Source organism: Meleagris gallopavo, chromosome 2, assembly GCF_000146605.3.
Source record: "Meleagris gallopavo isolate NT-WF06-2002-E0010 breed Aviagen turkey brand Nicholas breeding stock chromosome 2, Turkey_5.1, whole genome shotgun sequence".
In the NCBI taxonomy this organism is placed as follows: domain Eukaryota; kingdom Metazoa; phylum Chordata; class Aves; order Galliformes; family Phasianidae; genus Meleagris; species Meleagris gallopavo.
In genome coordinates, this window is record NC_015012.2 from 81910385 (window position 1) to 81933492 (window position 23108).

General features: G+C 36.8%; 1 protein-coding gene across 2 annotated transcripts in view; it reads left to right on the plus strand.

Annotated features, from left to right (window-relative positions):
• Nucleotides 1-23108, plus strand: part of LMBRD1 (LMBR1 domain containing 1) — a 64357-nt gene that overhangs the window by 12854 nt on the left and 28395 nt on the right. Inside the window, exons 4-7 of one of the 2 annotated variants that reach the window (XM_031552584.1) lie at nt 2199-2296; nt 2975-3042; nt 7224-7339; nt 11001-11074. In XM_031552584.1, coding sequence (XP_031408444.1) covers nt 2199-2296; nt 2975-3042; nt 7224-7339; nt 11001-11074 — 356 coding nt within the window. The remainder of the gene's footprint in view (nt 1-2198; nt 2297-2974; nt 3043-7223; nt 7340-11000; nt 11075-23108) is intronic. The other variant, XM_003204416.3, reaches the window with a different exon arrangement.

Sequence of the window (23108 nt, forward strand, 5' to 3'; positions counted from 1 at the left end):
GCAGAGCTCCTCTCCAGCAGCTCATCCCCCAGCCTGTATTGGTGCATGCAATTATTCCTCCCTAGGTGTAAGACCCTACACTTGCTTTTGTTGAACCCCATCCGGTTTCTTACTGCCCAGCTCTCCAGCCTGTCCAGGTCTCGCTGAATGGCAGCACAGCCTTCAGGCGTGTCAGCCAATCCTCCCAACTTCGTATCATCAGCAAACTTGCTGAGGGTGGCCACTATCCCCTCGTCAAGGTCATTGATGAAGATAAATAGAAAACCTGTAGGTGTAATTAGTATCCATCCCTCTTTAGGGAGTTGAAAAACGAAGCTACAGGAGATCACCAGGCTTCTATAACTTCTCTAAATATCTCATGTTGTTTCTGCTATTGGATGATGGTACTGGGTTTGATGTACTATTGTACAGACCACAAAACAATGTGGTAAGGCCAGACTGTTACAGCACGACTTTTCCTCAAATTTGTATTGAGAATTGCAGAAACAACAATACTTAATGAGTTTCTATAAGGTTTTGCTTATTAGAGTCCTCCAGTAGTTTAATAGCCAGCACCCTCTTTAGAATGTATAAGATTTGAATTGGAGTTGTGTGTGAATAGCAACAATTTGATATAATTCAGAGTGAGACTAAGCCATTGCAATCAGGCTTTCTCACCCTTCTATGGGTAACCTAGAGACTAGCTAGATAAATATTGTTGTTCTTGTTTGTTAACTATCTTTTTTCAGTTTTTATTAGTTTAATCAATTTGTCAAAAAACTCTACTGTAGCTATGTCTTGTTTCCTTCTTTGAGAAGCTGTATTTTTAATATTTGTCTGAGTTCTCTGTCCTTAAAGCTGATCACAGCTACTGAGGTAACCTGTTAAATACAATTCCATTGCTACTAATTAATCTTCCAATTAGTCGATGGAAGTGTTTAAAAAGGAGATCGGTAGTACTTTACCTCAAATTACTTTAAAGTTAGCTTGACATAAGAGGGATTGTTAGGATCTTTAGAAATTTTATCCTTCATTATGCCCAACTTTATCTCCATTTTTCAGAACTCTACTTTAGGTTGCGTAAAAGCTAGACTTGCTAGCTTTTGCTTTGCTTAAACTGGCAATGAAGAGAATCTTAGATATGTGAACTTCAGAGTTGTGTAATCTAGGATGTTAGGAGCTTTTTAATATTCTATGTAGAGCTGCTTACAGTTGGATCTAAATTTGGTTTAAATATTCTGGAACGCAAACATTATCTTTAAATGTCTATATATTGTTTTCATGTAAGCCATTGGATGTGGGAAAGGAAGTGAATTTGAAGGAGTTAGAACTACTAGTAGCAATATATACATTCAGTAGGAATTAAATACATTGTCATCTTATTTGTATGTATATGTATATGTATATATGTGTGTGTGTGTGTATGTGTGTGTGTGCGGGTGCGGAGGTGCGGGTGGGTGTGTGTGTGTGTGTGTGTGTGTATGTATGTATATGTATATTTACCAGCAGAGTGTTTTCTGTGCTTGCAGTGACCTCTGTAGGATGTTTATCTTGATACTTAATGATGATTGTCAATCCAATTAGTTACTGGCACAGTGTAGCTTGTACTTTATATTAAAAAAAACACAACATTTTTTATTTGAGAGGCTTGGCTCCTGGAAGCAGTTACAATATTGAAGCACTTTGCATACTGCTCTAGAACATCTCTGAATGCTTTCAGGTATTTAGAACTGAATTTTGTTGTTGACGGATGTGAAGGTTTGTGAACAAACCAAAAGCTGTTTGTTACTTAGTATACTTAAGTGCTCTGAATCTAGAAGATCTGTAGGATCTGTATGTCTCATCTGTAAGGTGAGAGGCCACAAAATTAAGTTAGTACAAAAGACAGAACGTATAATTGCTGTTCTTAGCTCTTCCCTAGCATGGTAGTTCCATAGATCACCTGCGTGCAGGAGAGTGATTCCTTTTTATTTTTTTTTGTATTTACTGCATTGAAGATTAATCTGAAATGGTTAGCCTAAAAAGTTAACTGTGAAAATCCTTTGGGTTAATAAGGCAGCAGTAATTTACAGGCCAGACATTAAAATTTAACTTTTCAACATTTGAAATTGATCTCTAGAATGATAAGAAAGCAGTCTTTTTATTCTTTTCTTTGGGTTACTATGCAGTAAATGAAGTGTCAATCTGATTTTGTATTTTTACTAAAATCTTTCTCCTAGCCTTATACTCCATCATATTATTCTGTGTCTTTCTGTGGATACCATTTGTCTATTTCTATTATGAGGAGAAGGAAGAAGATGATGGCAACACATGCTCAGTAAGTCGTCTATAGCAAAGCACTATGGCAAAGGAAGTTAGAAACGTAAGATTTTTTTTCTGAAGTTCTGGAAATATCTGAATGGGTTAAGATGAGGATTATACTGCTTCTGGAGTAGAACTAAATCTGGGTATGTTGTTGTGTTTTGTGGAAGTAGGTGGTAGTAATTTAACTTAATCTTATACTTGATGAAGTCAGTGTAATGCATGGAAGATTTTTGCCATGGATGGTAATCCAAGGAGCACAAATGCATGCCGTAAGCCGTTATCTTCTAAATTAAAGCAAGTGTTTACTTAAATAATCTTTTAATCGGTAATCATGGTCACTTTCAGATGCATTCATTTGTAACCTTAACATGTGGGAAGGCTTGTAATTGTGGTCATAATAAGCAACAATGTAAAATATCGATAGTAAGAGTTTACTGAGCTTGTTTTGAACAAGTTCACTGTGGCTTCTGGCCAAGTTTAAGATGGAAGGATGATTCAATGTCATTGTTAATGGTCCTCAAGTTACAAGCCTATTCAAGAATGTAGTTCCAAGTCCAAGTAATACTTTATTATGTTTTGAATTATTTTTATAAGTCACCTGTAGTGTTAATAATGTTTTGTAATAACCTGCTGGATAAATTCCTTTGTATTTATTTTACATTAATATATTAACTTTCTTTTTAATATACAGCAGGTTAAAACTGCGCTCAAATATACTCTGGGATTCATTACAGTTTGTGCAGTTCTTCTCTTAATTGGGTAAGTATTTATGTATTGTATAGTAACAGGTGATGTAATAGAACCCTAAATTGAACTTTTTTCTATGCAAGATTAAAAGGGTAGATTATTATGCACTCAACCTTCATGATCAATATGTATCTTACCTCTGTTAGAAATTAAATACTGTTGTGCATCTGAAATGCAAGAGTGGAATGAGAAGCTAAAATTAATTTTTTTCCTCAATTCTGGAGGTACTTAGGCTTCCAAGTTCTGCCTTCTTGTGCAGTATAAGCATATCTCAAGAGCACGATGGCTGCAACTTTTATTTACAACTGTATTGGCATCTTAATGTACAACAGGGGGCAAAAGAGACATGCTTTTAATATTTACTGTCTTTATGACCAAATGCTTTCCTGGATGTCCCAAGTGAGCTTTTTAAGAATATGGGTAGCAGTCTTCCAAATAGAAGTGCTCTGTGGAAAAACATAAATATACTGTGGAGTTGTACTTGACATAATTATTCTTTGTACAATGAAGGTTTTATTAGCATTTGTTTAAAATATAGTCACAATGGAATATATGTTAAAGTGATCTATACTGAAGTACTAAAATATGAGCTGGAAACAAGTTACTGCTTTTTGTTGCATGCTGTCTTATTTGAGAACTGTTTCTAGTTTGGGAAAAAACTTTGAATTAAGTTTCCAAGAACTCTAGTGTTTTTTCAGTTGAGGGTAAGTTATTGATTATTGTGAAAGGTGATGGAGAGGAGGTTCATCTAGCTTAACCGAAGTCTAAAAATATTACTATGTGCTCTGACAAAAGCTGTTTCTTTAATCATGTACTTGTACTATAGGTGTACTTATAGAAACTTTTGCAGTATTTTACCATACAATGTAGCTTAATTTATTATACAGTGTACCTGTAGTAGGCGTGTCCAGTCTCTGCATTTTTGGAGTCTGTAAGTAGGTTTGTTCATTTCAAGTAAATTGGATCTTGGTTCAAGATGTCCTAATTATCCTCTGTTCTTCTGCTTGTCCCTTTTAAAATATGCGGAATTTGTAAGCTACTGTGACTTCTGTAACCCACTTTTGGTGCTGTGCTGTGTAACAGTGAGCTTGTCTGCAAATTAATCACAGCCCAAGCACTATAGCTTTAAACTAGTTAATGAAAAAATGCTTCTCCAAAAAATTTGGATTCAGAATAGCCACTGATCTAGATCTGTTGCAGGGAAGAGGAACTCCTTTAGATTACAGTATGGAATGTAGAATTTCTGTTTTGTAATCAGAAGTTTTTTTTTTTTTTGTGCTTTTTTCAAATAAAAGGTTACACACTTTCTTTTAAGTTAATTAGATAATGATACCATCCTAATGCCTTGGCAATGGTTAAGAACCTGTATTACTTGTTTTGCAGCAACATCCTATTATTGACTTTAAGGGAAGGTTTAAGTCTGAACAGCTCAGTTTCGGAAACAAATAAGAACTTTACTGAGGAAAAATGTGAACTTAATCCCATTACATAGTAATTATGGGTGTCTGTAATCTGAATGTTTTATGTGCATATTGCTATGGAGGAGTCTTGGAGTTGATTCACTGCTTGCTCAACAAGGGCAGAGAGCAGTGTAGGAAGTCCCAGTGCCTTTGGAACGAGCTCAAATTGTGTTGGAGCTGAAGCCTCAGCATGAGAGGCTTTATTTAATGTGGGACTGAAAACAATCTGAGACAAACTGGTGATAGCAGGAGCATTGTTTTTACTGGTTTTAAGAGATAATCATGTGGTTAAGATCAGATCAACACTAAAGCAGATTGGAATCTTATGTATGGGATTTAACTTTAGGAGGCTAAGCTTAGTGGACTAGGATAGACTCCTGTATAGGTGCAGTAGCAAGAGGTGCTGCAGTATTTCCTGTTAACTTGTTAGTAAAATAAACTTATAGTCTGTATTGTTCTTGTGCTCATATGGTTAGTGTCTTTTATGAGAACAGTTGTTTTCTTGATTGATTTAACAAATTGTCTGTATTATTGAGATCTACATGTAGCTTGTCTCTGTTAAAGACAGATGTCAAGTGAAGACCTTCTCTTCTTTTTAAGAGTTATTCCAAGAAACCACAAATGCTGGATTAAGCCTGAAATTTAAGAACAGCTTAGTCTTGGATAATTACTTTGCTTCATTAGAGATCTATGTCATTGGCTTTAAAAATGTTCAGTTTCAGATAATCTTGTAGTTTTGATCTAAGTTGATGTCACTCAGTGAGAAGGATTCTTGTATCTGAATTGTTAACATGAATATTTGTACTCTAACTGTAGCACTTTGTTATGAAGCGTTTTATTATGGAAATGATGTGAAGTAGCACTCAATGTGTAATTTGCAGCATATCACTGAAAGAAAGGCATAAGGAAACAAACTTACTGGGGTACTCAGAACTCAACTTACTTGTAATGCCCTTCCTGTCTTAAAATTGTCTGCTTTTTAAATATATAGTTTATTTATTCCTGGAAGTGCTCATGGCTAGATATGTTGGAGCCATGGGCTGTTCTAGTGGGTGGCAACCCTGCACCTGACAGTGGTCTTAAAACTGGATGATCTTTAAGGTCCTTTCCAACCAAGCTGTTCTATATTATTGTGCTGGAAGGTAGGGAGCTTGACTTATTACAGTCTATGTTAAGGCATCTCTATACAGCAGCCTCTTTTGAATTAAAGTATTTGAGGCTAATGAATATTTCAGTCTAAAAATAGTTTCCTTGACTATCAGTGTTCAACATGAAACTTGTTACAGTAGCTTTCTGTAAGTTAATACTTTCTGAAAACTTAAAGAAATAATTTTATTAGAATTATGTAGGTTGCAGCAGAACTCTTTAGGAAAATAGTTTAAAACTCCTTTGTTTGAAATTGACTTGCTAGAAATAACAGCTAGTGATGATCTTGGATTTAAGGATCAAAAAAGACCTCTCTATACCTATGTGGTGCTAGTTCTGCCAAATGTTAATAGTTTTAAATCACTTTTGTTCTACAGCCTATACCTTGATTATAATATTCTCAACAAATGTTTTATGTTTTGAAAATTTCTTTTGTGCCTGGAACTCCAAGTGTAAGACAGCACTGAGCAGTTTTGTTCAGGTGCATTAGCTGAGTTCTCAGTTACACCTGTGAAACTGTGTATTGGCACTTGTACTCTATCATCTCACCGTCAGTGGGCTGATGTAATGTGCTGGTGGTAGTTCAGTAGTTACTACCATATTGCCATCTTGTTGATAGCTACTATGATCCATTAACCATTTATGTAACATAGCAAAATAGACTTCTGTAAGTTTTCTTGCTTAATATTTGTGAAAAATCAGCCTAAATTGCTCTGTACTACATTGGTGTAATGCATGAGCTGTGTTTTAGAGTTCCTTTGGGACTAGAATAGATTCAGGTCTGTAGACAGCTAGGCATACTAACTAGTCCTTGCTTTTGCTGTGACCTGTGAAGCTAGAGCCCAGAAGTCCAAGTGGGATTGTCTTCTGGCTGGTTGGCTACTAATTGAGGGACCCTGTTCAGAATAAAAGCAGATTCCTGATTATTTGGGATTGAAGTGTGTGAATTTCTTGCTACTGCGTTCTGTAGTAAGGCCTTTATTGCTGTATGGAACTTGAGATGGGGTAGAATTGTAGACATTTATCTCCTCGTCAGGATTTACCTGAATCTTCATTGTGGAGTGTGTAAAATGGGTTACTGTGGATTCTACTCTGCTTATTAACCTTTGACTTTCAGGTTTGTAGATACCAAACAAGAAATGGAATGCAGGAGCGTTTTGTAGTGGTAATAGGGAAACGTAGACAGGAAGTTTGTTTAAATATTTGGTGTGGGAGTCTTGAATTTTATTCTAGAACTCATAAATAGAGAGTTAGAAGATAAATTGTTTCAGTGATGCTTATTTGTAAAAAATACAAATGGGCTAAATGAGGAGAGTAAATCAGATTAATCTGTACCTTTTAATGATGCTTGACTGTAGGATCCTTTCCTCTCTTAGAAATGGTAAATGGAAAACAATTTGATCATTGACCTCATACCTGACTGTGCACATGATGTCTGATCTAAATTAACTGTATGTGTGGAATGTGAATTAAATGAAGTACTGACTTTAGAATTTGTTTAACTTAATCTTAAAACAATTTTTCTGCAGGGATAAATGTATTTCCATTTTCTGAAGCTGGAAGTAATTTTAATATTTGCCTTGCTAGGATAAATAAGACTCTCTCTTGTTCTAGTGCTTTTGTTCCTTTGGATATTCCCAACAAAAAGAACTCCACAGAATGGGAGAAAGTGAAGCTTCTTTTTGAAGAATTTGGAAGTAGCCGTAAGTCTGAGATGATTTGTTCTGAACTTTGCTTTACTTGCTACCAGCTTATTCTGGAATGCTTACTATTAACTGAACAAAAAAGTAACTTTTCTGATGGTGACTATTCTAATTTGTCTATCTGTTGCCCTATGGGGTTATTCTTCGTAGTAAAAATGTTCTAATTCAGACAAAAATAATCAGTACAGTTGTATGTAATGGAGGACTGGTAGTGTCAGCTTTCATTATTGTCTTTTCTGTTTAAGAATTTTAATAATTAATATCATATACTATAATATTTCACTGTGGAGGGACTTAGTGGGAAGTAGTACTTTCCATAGAGTTCTCACTCATCACAGCTATAAATGTTACTTGGGTACCTTACAATCAGTGAGCTTCAGTTCAGTCAATGTGTAGTGTGTGATATAGTAATCTTCAGTTGGGTTGAGATATTGTTGGTCACAGTAAGAGTCAGAATATTTCACAGCCAAGAGTCTTATGGATCTCATGAGTTTTTTCCTCTTCATTCTTCTAGGGTTAACCTTCTCTAAAAATTGCATTAGAATTGGAATAGTTCAGTTGGAAGAGACCTGCAAAGATCATTAAGCCCAATCACCTTGCCTCTTCAGGGCTAACCAAATGATAAAATATATTAAGATGATTATTGAGATGCCTCTTGAACACAGCCATGGGACATCAGTCACTTCACTAGGAAGACTATTTCAGTGTTCAAGCACTTCAATGATAAAAAAACTTTCTTAATATCCAGTCTAAACCTTCCTTGGTTCAGTGTTGATGACAGTATGAGTGGGAATTGCACAATTCCAAGGATTGTCAGTTCCTTGTCTGTTTCCTTTTCATGCTTGAGTTTGGCCAGGGGCTCAATGTTCATCTACACAGGCCTCCTGGCACACCTGTCTGACTTGTTTCTTGTTCAGGTGGACTGAGCTCAAAGGAGATAGTCTTTGAATACCAACCAACTTTCTTGGGCCCTTCTTCCCTCTAGGGCCTAAAATTTAATCCCCTGAGGTATATAATTATGATCTTGCTCTTTGCCTTACTTTCCTCAGGATCCTCAGCTTTACTGTCTCATGGTCACTGCAGCCAGGGCTGCCTTCAGTCTTTGTATCACCAATGAATCCTTTGTTTTCTCAGTATGAGACTTAACAGAGCACCCTTCTTCCTGCCTCATTCAAGTAAGGAGGCTGTCACTGGTGCTTTCCAGAAGCCTCCTGCTGTTATTTCTCTAGCAGGTGTTAAGGTGCTTGAAGTCCACTATGATGACCTGCACCTGTGAATGTGAGGCTACTTACAGAATGTCTGTGACATGCTAATTCTGATGATTGGTCTTGTCATCTGTAGCAATCTCCTCCAAAGCAAAACTTCATTGTTTTTTAAAACTGAGGCGGAAAGGAAATGCTAAGGCCAGTGTAAGTAAGATGGAGTACTGATGTATGCAGGTGTGAAAGCAAGACTTCAGTATTTTTCTTAAAAAGTCAAGCTGTCTTTAGAAAACTGCTTCTCTCTGAAATAGATATATTCAGAGCCTCTGTTTCTTAGCGAAGGGTCTTAAAGTTATCATGAACAGAACTTGTCCTCTTGATAAAGCATATTTGGAAGTAAAAGGGTTTTAATAATTACAGATTAAGGTATTGTCACTTTGCTGTATTCTTATGGAAATGCTTATCTAAAATCATGCTTAGAGTGAAGCTTGTGCTTTTTCATCTAGAACCAATAAATATTTGTTACTGATTCTGCAAGAAAGCTTTTTATTTATTCAGTGCAGTATCTAGTTCAATCAACTTTACCTTAAGAACAGTTAAGAGCTTTCCCTGAGAAAGCAATACACCATTTACGTTTCTTTAATGCAGTAGAAATAAGAAACAATGAGCTGGTAGAGAGCACTGAATCTGAGCTTTCCAGCTACAAAAAACTGTACCTACCTTCTGCTTTACAAGATTGAATTTGTTCTCCTGTTATTGATAAGGAGTCTCTAAGTCCTGTTCCTGTATGTCTTGTGCACTCCCTTTTATTTTGGGTATTCTGGATATTTCATATGCACAAGATGCGTAGGAGTGTCTTATTTTTGATTTCAAGTACTTGTCTATGGACCAAGTAAAGTCTTGAGACAGCAGTAATTGAGAGTACAAAACTGTCAGCTGCTCTATTGCTACCTCAGGAGTACTACTGTGCGCACACATTGATTTCTTTACAAGCTTTGGAATGTTTTTGTATACTTTTGAGCTGCTGATTCCATAGCAGGAATAAAATGACAAAAAGAATAATTTTCACTTTAGGAGACACTTCAGATTGTTAAAGCTGATTCCAGTGTGCTGCATGTACTCCTAAACTTGTGTATCTACTGTATACCTCACCCAACAGTCGTCTCTGTTACTGCTTATGGAAATGTAGCTGTTAAACAGGTCTGAGGATTCATAATACTTAACAGTGTTCCTTTCAGGGTTGTTCATAATGAGTTCTATTATAAGCTGTTCACACAAACACAAGGAATAGGGAGGACAAGTCCATTGTTTTGTCATAAATTTTGCTGTCACTTTATTTCTCTTTCTGAAGCAAGAGAAGTATTCTGACAGTACAGAATGAAATACTGTTGCTACCAGCATAAACAGTTTTTAGGAAGTAGTTGAGCTCAGATACAAGCTAATTTCTCTATGCAACCTTGACATAACTGTCAATTAAATTTTCAAATCTGAAGCTGTTTTTGCTCTGAAAGTATAGTATAGTTAATGTTTATTTCTGGCATGCATATAAAGATACTGGATTGAGATGTGCAAGTTTGGATTTGGTTTCTGACTCCACTAGCATTTTCCTGTGACTAGCGTTCTTGGATTAAGCAATAGTTAAGACTGAAGGGACCTGAGATCTCAGAACACATCTACTTCAATCTTCTGCTGGAAGCAGGAAGTTCTAAGTTCACATTGGGCTGCTCAGGGATTCGTTAGCTAGCTTTTTTGAAATTCCAAAGGATGGAAGCTTTTCCAGTTCATGGCAGAAAAAACTTTCTTATCAAGCATAAGTATACACACTGTCAGCATTCAAAGAGTTTGTTGTTAGGGATGAGTTTAGTGCAGCATTTCTTTCCCTATTCCTTCTAATTTTTTGAGTGATAGCAAGGCAGTAACAGCTCTTTGGTTCTGTGACTCTTCCAGTTTGTATCTGGATACGTGTGGTCTGAACCAAGTTGAGGCCAGCAGTCTGACTTGTTTGGTTACTTGGGGGAGCTGTGCTTGACTGATTCTGTGAATAATGCTTTATTATGAGAAAGAGGGGATGACAAATTTGAGATGAACCATCCAGGATGCGTGCTTACATTGTGGAAAGCTGTCACAATATTCTATGAATGCTAGAAATAAGTCTTGGATGGAGGTGTTCAGATGGTGGGAGCAAGTTTATCAGTGGCTATTTTAGCCATGTGACCGAATGTGTCATCTTCAAGCTTCTAGTGAAGGAGGGATTGCTGTCCTGCTTCTTGCAGCAGTGGAGAAAGAGCAAAAAAAGCTATGCTAGGTGAAATTCCTGTCTGAATTAATATCTGGAAGTTACAGTTTTCTTGTTTTGCTTTTCTTGTTATGAACTGAAATGTCAAGAAATCACAGGAAAAGTTCTCCTGCCTTTATTTTAGGAAATTACAGCAGTTTCTTTTTTTTTTTTTTTTTTGCAGATGGCTTGACTGCTCTTTCATTTTCCATTAGTTCCTTGACTGTGATTGGAATGTTGGCAGCTATCACATACACAGTAAGTTATTATAGAAGTATATCAAGTCCTTATAGTAATAATCCTTGCCACTGTCATGGACCACACTCCTTTGGAAATCCATTGTTGTGCCAAGTAGCTTGAGCAGTATCTTCTAGCTGTTTCTGTCATTGTTTGAAATAGTACTTCTAATTTCTTGGAGCTAGAGAAATAACTTTTTTTTCAATTGCAGCTTAACTGGTTTCAGCACTTGAGCACAGCTCAGACTTGGTTTCAATGCATTTCTTTTGGGGAGATCATTCTTCCATACGGCTTATAGTACAAACTTGCTGGTTTCTGCTGTTCTAAGTTCTCTAACTTTTTCCACTCAGCAGTGGAGATCTATACGTTTGTTTTTATTCATTGTGCAATATGCTAGACTTGGTCTGGTCAATCTGTATAATTCTGAATGTAACTTTACTACAACTATTCTACATCAGTGTTCTTGCCCCTACAGAGTTTCACAAACAGAAGTTTTGTAGAATAACTTGATGTGCAATGAAAAATTGGAACCTTTGCTTTTCTTGAGTCGCTGAATATCAGCCAGTTTTTAGTATTACAGTATTAAGTTGTAATCAAGATAAAACTTTGCGAGTGTGAATTTTCAAAGCCTAACATTAGCTGCAGGTGAGATTTAAAGCTGGTATGAATTCATTGCTTTCTTGGTAGATATTAATCTTTTAAGTTCTTGCTAAAACAGTTCTTTCACTGCAGCTTGACTAATAACATAATAGAACTACATAGTTTTCCTAGTGAATTCTAAGTGGCTCAGTAACAATAGCTCAGAATAAAATTATTCAATTATCTTGAAGTACTGCTAGTCAACAAGATGTTCTGCGGCAGCTTGTCAGGTAGGTGAACAAAACTATTGCAGAACAAAGATAAAGGAGTGCTATTTATGATTAAATAACTGGATAATGGGGTGAAGTGCTTACTAAATACTATCTTTGACTCCTAAATAAGTCTAAATTTAGTATAAAAAAACCAAAATATTAGCTATGTTTCGTTTTATCTATATTCATGATGTTCAGCTGACATAAGTTACAGCAGGAGCATGGGAGTCCATTCAGTACAGCTGTGTAAGTGACTGTCAGAACACTGATAGCTCAGTTACAATCAGGCTCTATGCAGTAGGTAGGAGAGCAATTTGGTTGACCAACTAACAGTAGTATCTAAGGTGAGCTGAGTTGCTCTTAGCTCTATTAAGTGCTTACTTGGAACTGAATCATACACCTAATTAAGCCTTTTTGTGACTAATACAGACCTAAATAGTTCAGACTAACTTGCTAACATCTAGATAATGTGCTGGTCAAAAAAAGACCTGGATCCTTGTTTAGCCTGTAATAACACGTCGGATTTTATTTCCTTTAGTTATGGAAAGAAAGAGTAATCTCTTGTGCTCTATGCTAATGTAACTCAACATGTAGACTTCTTGACCTTCAGGCAACTGAACTTAAAAATGAACTTGTTACCTGGGAGAATATCCTCAGTGTTCTGCTTCTTTTGAATACCCAAGTATGGGTTTATTAAATGTTCATGACATCAGTAAACATCTAAAGTGCAAGGCTGGTTAGTTTTAAAGAAGCTTATTATTGACTGATGCATATGTTTTGGTAAGTAACATTTGAAAACTTTTGAGTTTATTTCTACTTTTGAGTATTTCTACTTAATTTCTTTCTTACTATGTCACTGATGTGGATTTATTTCTGAGTCCAGTTCTTAGGCTCTGTTTAGCTGTATTTCATGTGCTTCTTTCCTCAAGCCTGACTGAACCTGGAAATGTGAATTCTGCTTAATGTTCAGTAACTCCAGTGTGCTAAGCTGTCTGTGTAGGTTTTCAAATAAAGACAAAAACTTGTCCTTAAGGCTGTTGCCTAATTTTACTGTATTTAGGACTTGTAGAAATACCAAGTAATACATGAAGTTAAACATCAAACATAATAAATAAAATAGCTGTCTTTAATAATCTAATTACTGAGTTTTTTAGATTAGTTTACCTTAAAAACTTTGAGCTATGTGTGCAAATGTTTAGAGCACAGAATAATTTATTTTGCTTGTAACTGCTGTATTAGACTCCTAGAACCATTACTTTTTTCTATAGTAATGATTATGACATGATGGGAGAAATGAAGGAACTGTTTTAAAGAAGGCTTAGAGATGAGCTTACACAGTCTGTCTCCTTTTTTCAAGAGTGCTGTTTAGCACTTCTTGAAGGCAATCATAGAATCGTATCAGAGACGGTGAATTTTGATACATGAGTGAACTGAAGTGCAAATGCATCGCTTTCACTGAAATTACCTAATAAAGTCCATGTTGTCAAAGTTGGAGTCGGAAATGTTTTTTGTCCTCTGGTGTTTCTTCATAGCACTTTGCTCACAGGTAGTTATGGTAACAAGTGACAATACTGAACTAAAGCCATTCTTTGGACAACGGGAGCAATGGTCTCAGTGACACGTGGGTGTGATGTGTCTAGAATTAGATTTATATTGTGGGCTGTGTTTTTCCCAGTGGAAGGACTTAATGTGAAATTCAATTTAGTGAAAAATTTGTTATATGTGCTGTTATAATTTCCTGAGCCTCGGAGATAGATGATATTCTCTTATTAGTCTTACCCTATACCACTTTGGATTACTCCAGACCTTATGATTGAAAGGAAAAGAAGCATAATTCTGAAAAGAACAACTGTTGTTCTTGCTGACTTCCCAGGTATGTTTTTTTAGGTTAGGGCTTTCTGTTAGTATTGTGGTAAATAACCTCTAGATTAAAAAAAAAAAAACATCACTACTCAGTCAAGTCTATGTGGCATCTGTAATGCTTGCCTGTGATTTTAGACATCTAACAAATAACTAGTTGAATACCTGTATTTTTATGCAGGCTATTTGTTACAGTTCTTGGAGATGGCAGGCCTTCATGGTTAGTCAAACTACTCCCTCGTAATTGGTGGTAGATTCTAAAGTCCAAAAGGAATATCCCCTTCTATAAAGGGAGCAGAAGAACAAAGATGCTTAAATAACTTGGCGCAGATGATGAGAAAAGGATGGAGAATAAGTGAGAACATAAGGGAACTCTGCTACCATGTATTTCTAAACAGAAGTGATCTTAGATGTTTTCATCCTCATTAAGAATCGAGGCTCTGCAAATACAGGTAGAAGCTTTTGTTCCCTGACTTCTGAAAATCCTCAGGCTTCTCTACTGCTAGTTATCTATTTTGTGCTGTTTAAAAGGTATGTGGTTGTAAAGAAAATCAAGTAGAGATGCTGATGCCCAGTCTTCTGTATACTCATTCCTGTTATTGTAGAGAAAAACTCTATTCTACATAATTATCTAATAAAGGCTGAAGTGTGTTAAGTGATAGGCTAGTAAATGTTTTCATACCTAATCTGTATTGTAACAAATTCTTAAACTAAGGATGGTTTTACATTAGAGACCTACTATTTTAATGCAAAACACTGAAGTGAACAGTAATGCTGTGCTTGCACTTACTGCGGCTGACTTTAATTTAATCTTGAAATGTTATTTCTTAGAGTGGTGTGAAACAGGCAAATTAAGTGAATGCTACTTAAGGTGTTTAATATACAATTTATCTGTTCTACAACTAATCAAACATTAACAGTATTGCTCTACCCTAGGTTTGGGTTATAGCTGTTCTAAAGTAGCACTTTTGTGCTGTGGTAATATGCAGTACTCAAAAGTTGAGAGTATTTTGTATTGGCATCAGGAAGCCATGAGTTTGCATAGATACTGAGATCCAAAGCTCACGTCTGCCTATGTATGCTCCTAAGCTTTCTCTCTGGAAATGCTTCCCTAGGAAGTAGCATTTTTCTCTAGATTGTAAATGACTACAGTTTAAATTATGTAATTAACAAACTTACTGTGATGACTAATCCACTTGAAATCTATTTTAATACTACTGTCAGTATTGATCTGGTGTTCTGGGCCTCCCAAGTAACTATTGATTTAATGTGTTACTTGTAAATCTATGGTGAGCTATTCATGCAGTAAAGAACAGACTTGCCACATCTGGGATGATGTTCTTTGGGGTTATGGGGGACACAAATTGAAGCATCACACTGGACTAGGACTGCTGATGGTTGCAGACTTGTGATGCTGACTGTGGTGAGAAGATGGATAATAATAATATGGTTTTATGGCTTTCATTTTGTGTCTTTGAATATCAAAATCAATCCAGTAAACTTACTGATGAATGTGTAGAATTTTTTTTTCCCAGTATGAGAAAGACTGAACATTCACACTGAACTGTGGGCTTCACCCAGCTTCTAAATGGAATATTATAAATTGAGCTGATAAAGATCCTTAGGTAATTTAGCAGAGGGAATTGCCAAGTCCTGCACCTTGGGAGGAATAACCCCCAGATACCAGAACCTACTGGAGGCCACCCAGCTGAAAATCAGCTTGGCACAAAAGGGTGGTGGAGGTCCTGGTGGACGCCAACTTGAATGTGAGGGAGTAATGGTTGTTTCTTGTGAAGAAGGCTAATGGTATTCTTGGCTGCGTTAGGCCAAATATTGCTAGCAGATTGAGGTGAAGGATCCTTCCAGGATCAGCACTGGTTAGATTGTACCTCAGGTACTGGGTTCAGTACTGGCTGCCTCAGGGAGAGAGATGTACTGGAGAGAATCCAAGAAAGGGCTACCAAGGTGATGAAATGACTGGGGCATTTCAGCTATGAGGACGGACTGAGAGAGTTGAGACTCTTCAGTCTGCAGAAGGGAAGGCTCAAAGGGTAATCCCATCCATGTCTATAAATACCTGAAGGGAATGTGCAAAAATGGCGGAGTCAGGCTTTTTTCTGTAGTGCTCTTTTCTGTGATGCTGGGACAAGAAGTAGTGAACGCCAGCTGAAACGCTGAAGGTTCTTTCTGAATGTTAGGAAGTGCTTGCGTACTGTGCAGGTGCCTGAGCACTAGTGTAGGCTGCACAGAGCAGTTGTGGAGTCTTTCAGCTTGGAGGTCTTCATAATTTGTCTAGCTGTGGTCCTGGGCAACCTGCTGTAGGCACATCTGCTTGAACAGGTGGCTGGAGCAGAGAATCTCCAGAAGTCCCTTCCAATCTTGGGAATTCTGAGATTCTGTCTACATTATGGGCCTGTAGGATTTACAAATGTTCCGAAGGGTGGCAGCTGCTTTGTTAAGGCTAAAAGCTCAAGTAAATGAACTTGATAGGACAGTAAGTGTTGTTTTTTGTTTCACTTAATAGTATTTGTTTGACTGATATAACCTCACCTAAACTATTTTGGAAAACTGTTCTATTTTCACAGCTGTTCTTTTATACAAACGATTTGTTTTTTATCATTTCTCTCTTAATCACTACTTTGTATCAACTGGTTTTAAACTACATTGTGTGTTTTATTTATAAACAGTATTCAGTGAAGTATTCAGAGAAGTAGATAATTCTGTGTTCTGGGAGTCATGAGCTTTGCAGGACTATGTGCAAAGCTATTCTATGCCAGAAAATAGTAACAACTTCTAATATGAAATGCAGCAGTTGGTACGGGAGAGTTCTGAAAGAAATGTGAAGATTCTTACGGAGGCTCTACAAATCCGTGACCTTGATGATTTATACTGATAGCTTTCAATGTCTGTAGTGTGAAATATAACAAGAAAATGATAAATTAGGACTGCAGTGCTTTGTTTGAAATAGTTTCACAGATGATCTAGTTTAAATCTATTTTCATTTATATGTTTTGCATTGAAATGGTTTTACTTTGCCTTAGGTATTAATACAATAATTGTTGTCAGCTTCAGATTGCGATTTGAATTCAAAGCGAATAACATATTACTCACACAATGATAGGCAGATTAATTTTTGAGTGATCTTGTGCTTCTCATTTAGCATGTCCTTGAAGGATGATTATAATTGGCTTTGTAATTTTTCCAAAACATTTAATAAGCATTATTTGATTTCTCGTGGAGTTGTAAAGTGATCTCTTCTCCGTCCTGAAAGAGGAGACATTACAAAGCTTATTTTTGTCTGCTGACAAATTTAATGACCTTTTCACAAATGGTTTTTGTATAGAGTAAGATCCTCTTTTCTTTCACTTGACTTTTATTAAAGGGGAGAAAGCTTAAAGCCTTTTGTAATCTGTCTAACCTTAAAAAGGAGTTGTTTACTAGTGATTTTCTGTTACGTAGACTTCAGTTATTGAGAAACCTATGAATTAGTGGCATTTATGGTCATTGCTACTTAATTACTCCAATGCCACTTCTTAAATGCAAAAGAAATGTAGTTATTTGATTTGGTTCACAGAGAAGCAATCATGCATAAGTAGAATAGCAAACCAGTTTGTTCTTTTGTTTTAACAACCTGATTGTTACTGTGAAAACTATAGAAGTTCAACTGCTGAATCAATGGCAGTTTTCTTACATTCAGATTTTTGAGAGATTACACTTAAAAATTAAGTTTATCTTATCAGGCAGAATACTATCAACCAAGAAGAAGTAATGCAGAATGTGACAACTGGGCATAGCAGCTATGTTGAGTATTTCAACTGAGTTAACTTTTTTGACAGTTGTGATATATCCAGCAAGAACAAGCTCACTGCATGTGCTGTGGTGCAGAGGCGCTGTTGTCTTTGAACATAAGTGTTTAAGCTCCTTGGGTTATGTATTGCATAAACCCTTCTTGTCTTAGAGTCACTCATTCTTCTGTAAGGTTTATCTTTTCAAACTGTGTGTTAATATGAAAAATGAAAGTGAGTATATTAAAGCAGAAAGATACTGTCATGATGAGTGTTGCAGAAATGAATGACCCTTGCATTCATTATGGGCAGTCTGTTCTGTGCCTTGAAATCTTCAACAATGTTTTTGAAAAAATTAATGTGCTATAGAAACTGAATATTGGATACTAAAAATTCCATGAGAGAGCTGAAGCTTACTGGGAAACACTGAATATTTTTGCAAGAATAGAATGAACATTAAAAAACCACTACAAAGCTATGCACAAAAACAGTCCATGAGAGCATAAAATCCTTAGAGTTGGAAGGGACCTTTTTAAGATCATCTAGTTCAACTCCCCTGTAATGAACAGGGACATGAACAGCTAAATCAAGTTGCCCAGGGCTTGATCCAACCTCTTCATGAAAGTCTCTAGGGATGGGGCATCAACTGCACCTCTACGCAACCTGTTCCAGTGCCTTGCCACCCTCACTGTAAAAGACTTTCCTTATATCCTACCTAAATCTACCCACTTTAAGCTTGTAGCCATTTCCCCTTTTTCTATCACCACAGACCCTGCTGATGAGTCTGTCCTCTTCTTTTCCTGTCGCTCTCCTCCTGTCCTTGTAGGAGAGGTATTCCGTCCCTCGGATCGTTTTTGTGGCCCATTTCTAGATGCACTCCAACAGGTCCGTATCTCTCCTGCATTGCAAATTCCATATTTGGATGCAATACTCCATGTGAGGCCTCAACAGCACAGAGTATAGGAGATGTAGGCTCTTCAGATATATTTAAGTTATCAGACTTTCTCCTTTGCTCTTCACAACCTAGTGAAGAGCTAAACAGCTTCCTCTCTGCCTTTCCCTTGAGTTTCCTCGTAGAAATCTTGGAGTTCTTTTAAGTTATGGTCTATTCTCATGCGACTGTCAAATGAATTGGCACAGAAGGGGTAGAGTGTGAAGTTAGTACACTGAGGATACCAGGCATCTGGGAACCCCCATTGGTGGACAGCAGTCTGATGTTTAAACATGTTTAATATCACTTAAATGTTGTTGGCTCCGTGACTTGCCTGTGCCATCCCTCTGTCCTGTGGTATACTTGGTTGAGAGGTAATGGCCTCAAGTTGCATCAGTAGAAGTTCAGGTTGGATTTTAGGGAAGGTTTCTTCTCAGAAAGGATGGTCAGGTGTTGGAACAGGCTGCAAAGGGATGTATTGGTGTCACCATCCCTGGAGGTGTTCAAGAAACATGGAGATGTAACATGGAGCACTGAGGATCATGGCTTAGTGGGCATGGTGGGGGGATGGGTTGACAGTTGGATGTGATGATCTTAGTTCTCTTCCAATCTTCATGATTCTGTGTATGAACCACTGTCACTGTTAGCCATGCCTAATAGTGGCTTGGAAATACAATGTATCTAGTTCTGATTTTTATCTTTAGAATGGTAAGGGTAAATAGCTAGATAGAGACAGAAAATACCTTACTGTTTCTTGTAGAATCAGAGATTACTCCGGGGAAGAAAAGTGCAATCTAAGTGTGCAGAAAAGAAAGGAACAGTTTAAAGGGAAGGTGCTGTATTAATGTCTTGTATACAAGCTTGAAAATATCGTTGTGATACAGCAGTGTATCATGTCTAAATCTACTTATATGTACTAGCTTGCCTGTTCCAAAAGAGACAATGCTGATGAGGCTGCTTTGTATTAATACAAAGTAGCATTATAGTTCAGTTGCCTGTACTTAGCAATTGCTATACAGGAAAAAAAAATCTCAGTGCAGCTTCCCTGGTCCTTAAATTACTTAATGTAATTCGAATAAAATGCTAATAACATAATATAGAATACTTTTATACCAGAATATTTTTGAAGTGGAGTTTTTTGTAGTATCTTCATACTGCAGAAATCTAGCTTATATTTAACTCCTCTGTCTCTAAAGCACTGTATATCCTAAACTAAAGCTGTACGTCTTACGGGCATCTATTTGTGTTAAGACTGTAGAATTGCATGTTTTGCCTTCTGTGGTCATGCTTTCAGCTGATGTCTTGAAACAAGCAGTTCTGTGAAGGTGGTAACTTTGAATTCTTTTTGTCCATTTGAAATTGCAGTGAACACTTACCTAGCTTTCTTAAGCCTACTAAACGTTCATACAGTAGTCGACTCAAGTATTTTAATTTGGCTTTTTCATGCAAATTCACTAGAGGGCAGTGTTCTGCAAGAAATGTTTGTCAGACTAATTTCTGTGTTGTACACAAGATTCTATGTATGTCTATATACACAAACCCTTTAAAACATCTCAGTGATATGAACCTGTAAGATAGAACATGTTCTTTCTGCTGTGCTGTACAAGTTCTTTCTTGTAACTTAAAATCACAAACTTAATTCTTAATATTTAATATATTGTACATATAATATATTTAATAATGTGTACGTAACAGTTATAGTGCTGTTCGTGTACTAAGGTCAGAATCCTTATTTTGACAGTAGAACAAAATAGATGTAGACAGTGAAACAATCAGTTTGACAGCTGCCTTTTTTTAGTTGATTTTCACAATCAGCTTTAAGTCCTTTGACTTTTCTGAAGGTAACTGCTGCATTCATTTCGGCTTTTTTTCCTATGCTTATGACCAATTTGTGTGCCTCTGGCTGCTTACTAGGTGTTTCTACCTTCATAACACGCTTCAGAAGTATTTTGATAGCTTGTGCAATTTTAAAATATTAGACTGGCAGTTATGATTTCCAATGGCAAACCTCTCTGGGTATCTTTAATATCTAGTATTTATCCTTGAAGTACTTGCTTGTTGCAACTTTTGTAAAATGGGATTTTTATTACTTAACTCAACTGCACTTTCTGTTTTGTGGTTATGAGTCACTATTAACTTATCTGATAACTAACTAGTAAGACAGTAATGCCTTATGTTGCCATAGTCTGTGGGATTTTGGCTGCTCTATGGTGTTGTAAGATGCTGAATCTGCAAAAGGCAGAAGGAGTAACAGCAACTGCTTATTTCACAGAATAACAAAATTGTAGGGGCTGGAAGGCACCTCCGGAGATTGAGTCCAGGCCCCCTACAGCAGGCTGCACAGGTACGTGTCCAGGCAGGTCTTCAACATCTCCAGAGAAGGAGAATCCACAACCTCCTTGGGCAGCCTGTTCCAGTGCCCCATCACCCTTACTGTGAAGAAGTTCCTTCACATATTGGTGCAGAACTTCTTTTCCATTTTATGAGCATTTCCCTGTGTCCTATCTCCACAGATGGCTGAGAATATTTTTTAATTTGAAAATATTTAGTTTTGATTATGCAATGTGAGGATTGTAGCTGGATCTCTTGTTGACAGAGTAGGAAGGAAGGGAATGAAGGAGGACTGAAGACTAAAACTGAAGTAATTCTAATGTAATCCCTGAAGTAGTATCTTAGTGCTCTCTGAAGTACAGAATAAATTTGCATTCTGTGATGCACTGAGGGAACGACTAGGATATGATTTTTATTGTTCTTCAGTGCCTACTGATATTACAATATAAACAATATTGAACTAATTGTTTCCTTGTGACTTGGAAGTTTCTAGCCTACTTTGAATACAGATTTCATTGCAAATTCAGATCTTGAACTTGCTATCACTCCTATGAATAACAGACAAGATGATCTTCAAAATTGTTCACTGTTTAGATTTGTGTTTAGAGGATAGATGTGCTAGGTTTTCTTTTGTATAAGCTATTCTTCTCTGTTAGAGCTGGAAACCACCTACCTCAGGAAATCTATGAAGCTTTAATATATTAATTTTCATCTATTTAAAGATGCAGTATGTATTACCTGTGGGCAGACTATCAAATCAGAGTGAAATGGCTCTTTAACATTGGTGCTTCTCTGTACTTTCTGGGTAGTAAGCTGTTAGGGTTTAAAACTTTTTTTTAGCTCTCAAGCAGATCAAAAGAGGTTTTTTCTTACATGAATCATTTGTGGGGGCTCAATAGGAGAGAATCTTCTCTGAAATTATTTTTAGCCATAAAGTTAGTTTTGTGATTTTTCCCTCCCCCCCGCTTTAAAATGAGATTTCAGTGAAATCAGGCATTATTTAACAGCTTTGGTAGTACTCAGACACACGAAGACCTAACCTTAAAGCATGTATTATTAGATGTCAAGTTTGAACAGTGTTTAAGAACGGATTCAGTTCACTTTGGAAAAACTAATGTGGAAATACCGTATGCTGTAATTACTGGTTGTATTTGGATGACTGCTTACTCATCTTTACTGCTTCACTCCTTAGGGCAGTTCTTCTCATCTAACATTTCTAGGCACAGGTTGTCTAAGAAGTCCTAGAAACTGTTGTTTCAGTGGTATAAGTATGCAAGAACTAACCATGTTTTATCAATTTGAGTGTTAATTTACATCAGCTTGTGAGTGTTAAAACTTTGTTCAGGGTAGAGTTATTCTACAGCCTAAAGAGAAATGCATCCCTGAAGCAGAATTAGCAGATCCTGCTGAGACTTGATATACCACAGAAGATGACTTGTCCTTCTGTCTTCATTCTATATATTGATATCCTGAAGGACCAGTATGTCTTACCTTCCCCCCAATGATCAGGGAATTTGATAATCGTCTGTCAATATCTATGACTAGAGTAAGCTTGATGTTCAAGTATATAATTCACATTGGGAACAAAACAAAAATTCCTTTAATTTGCTGTTGGCTTAGAAATGTAGGCTTAAATTTAGAATTCTGATTCCAATGTCTTGACCTGTAGCACTTTTTTGAAGAGCAGATGGAAGTTTTCTGGTGGAATCAACTTGTTTTTAGTCTTAGTTTGTAAAATTGTGTAGACGTACTATAGCATATAGCAATTGTGTAGACGTCATAGCAATCTCTAATTGTATTTCTGCAGACTGAATATATTTGGCTACAAAATACATGGAAATGGTTTGGATTCCACAGAGGGCTTTACTTAGCCTCCATTCTGGTTAGGAATTAAGATGGTATGCTTATATATTAACCTAAATTCTTGAGCAGCCTGACTTGAGTGGCATTTGCTAGGGCTGGTATGGATCCAATACTACTCACTGTCTTTGTAAATGATCTGGATTATGAGGTTAAGTATACTTAGTGAGTTTGAGTACATCAAATAGGGAGAAGGTATACTAGAAGAGGCCACAACATCAAAAAATTGTAGGGGTTGGAAGGGACCTCCAGAGATCACTGAGTTCAACCTTCCTGCAAAGCAGGCTCCCTGCAGGTAGGCGTCCAGGCAAGTATATCTCAAGAAAGAAGAATCCCCAACCTCTCTGTGCAGCCTGTTCCAGTGCTCCATCACCCTTACTGCGAAGTTCCTTCACATATTGAACTTCCTATGCTTCCATTTATGGCCATTTTCCCCT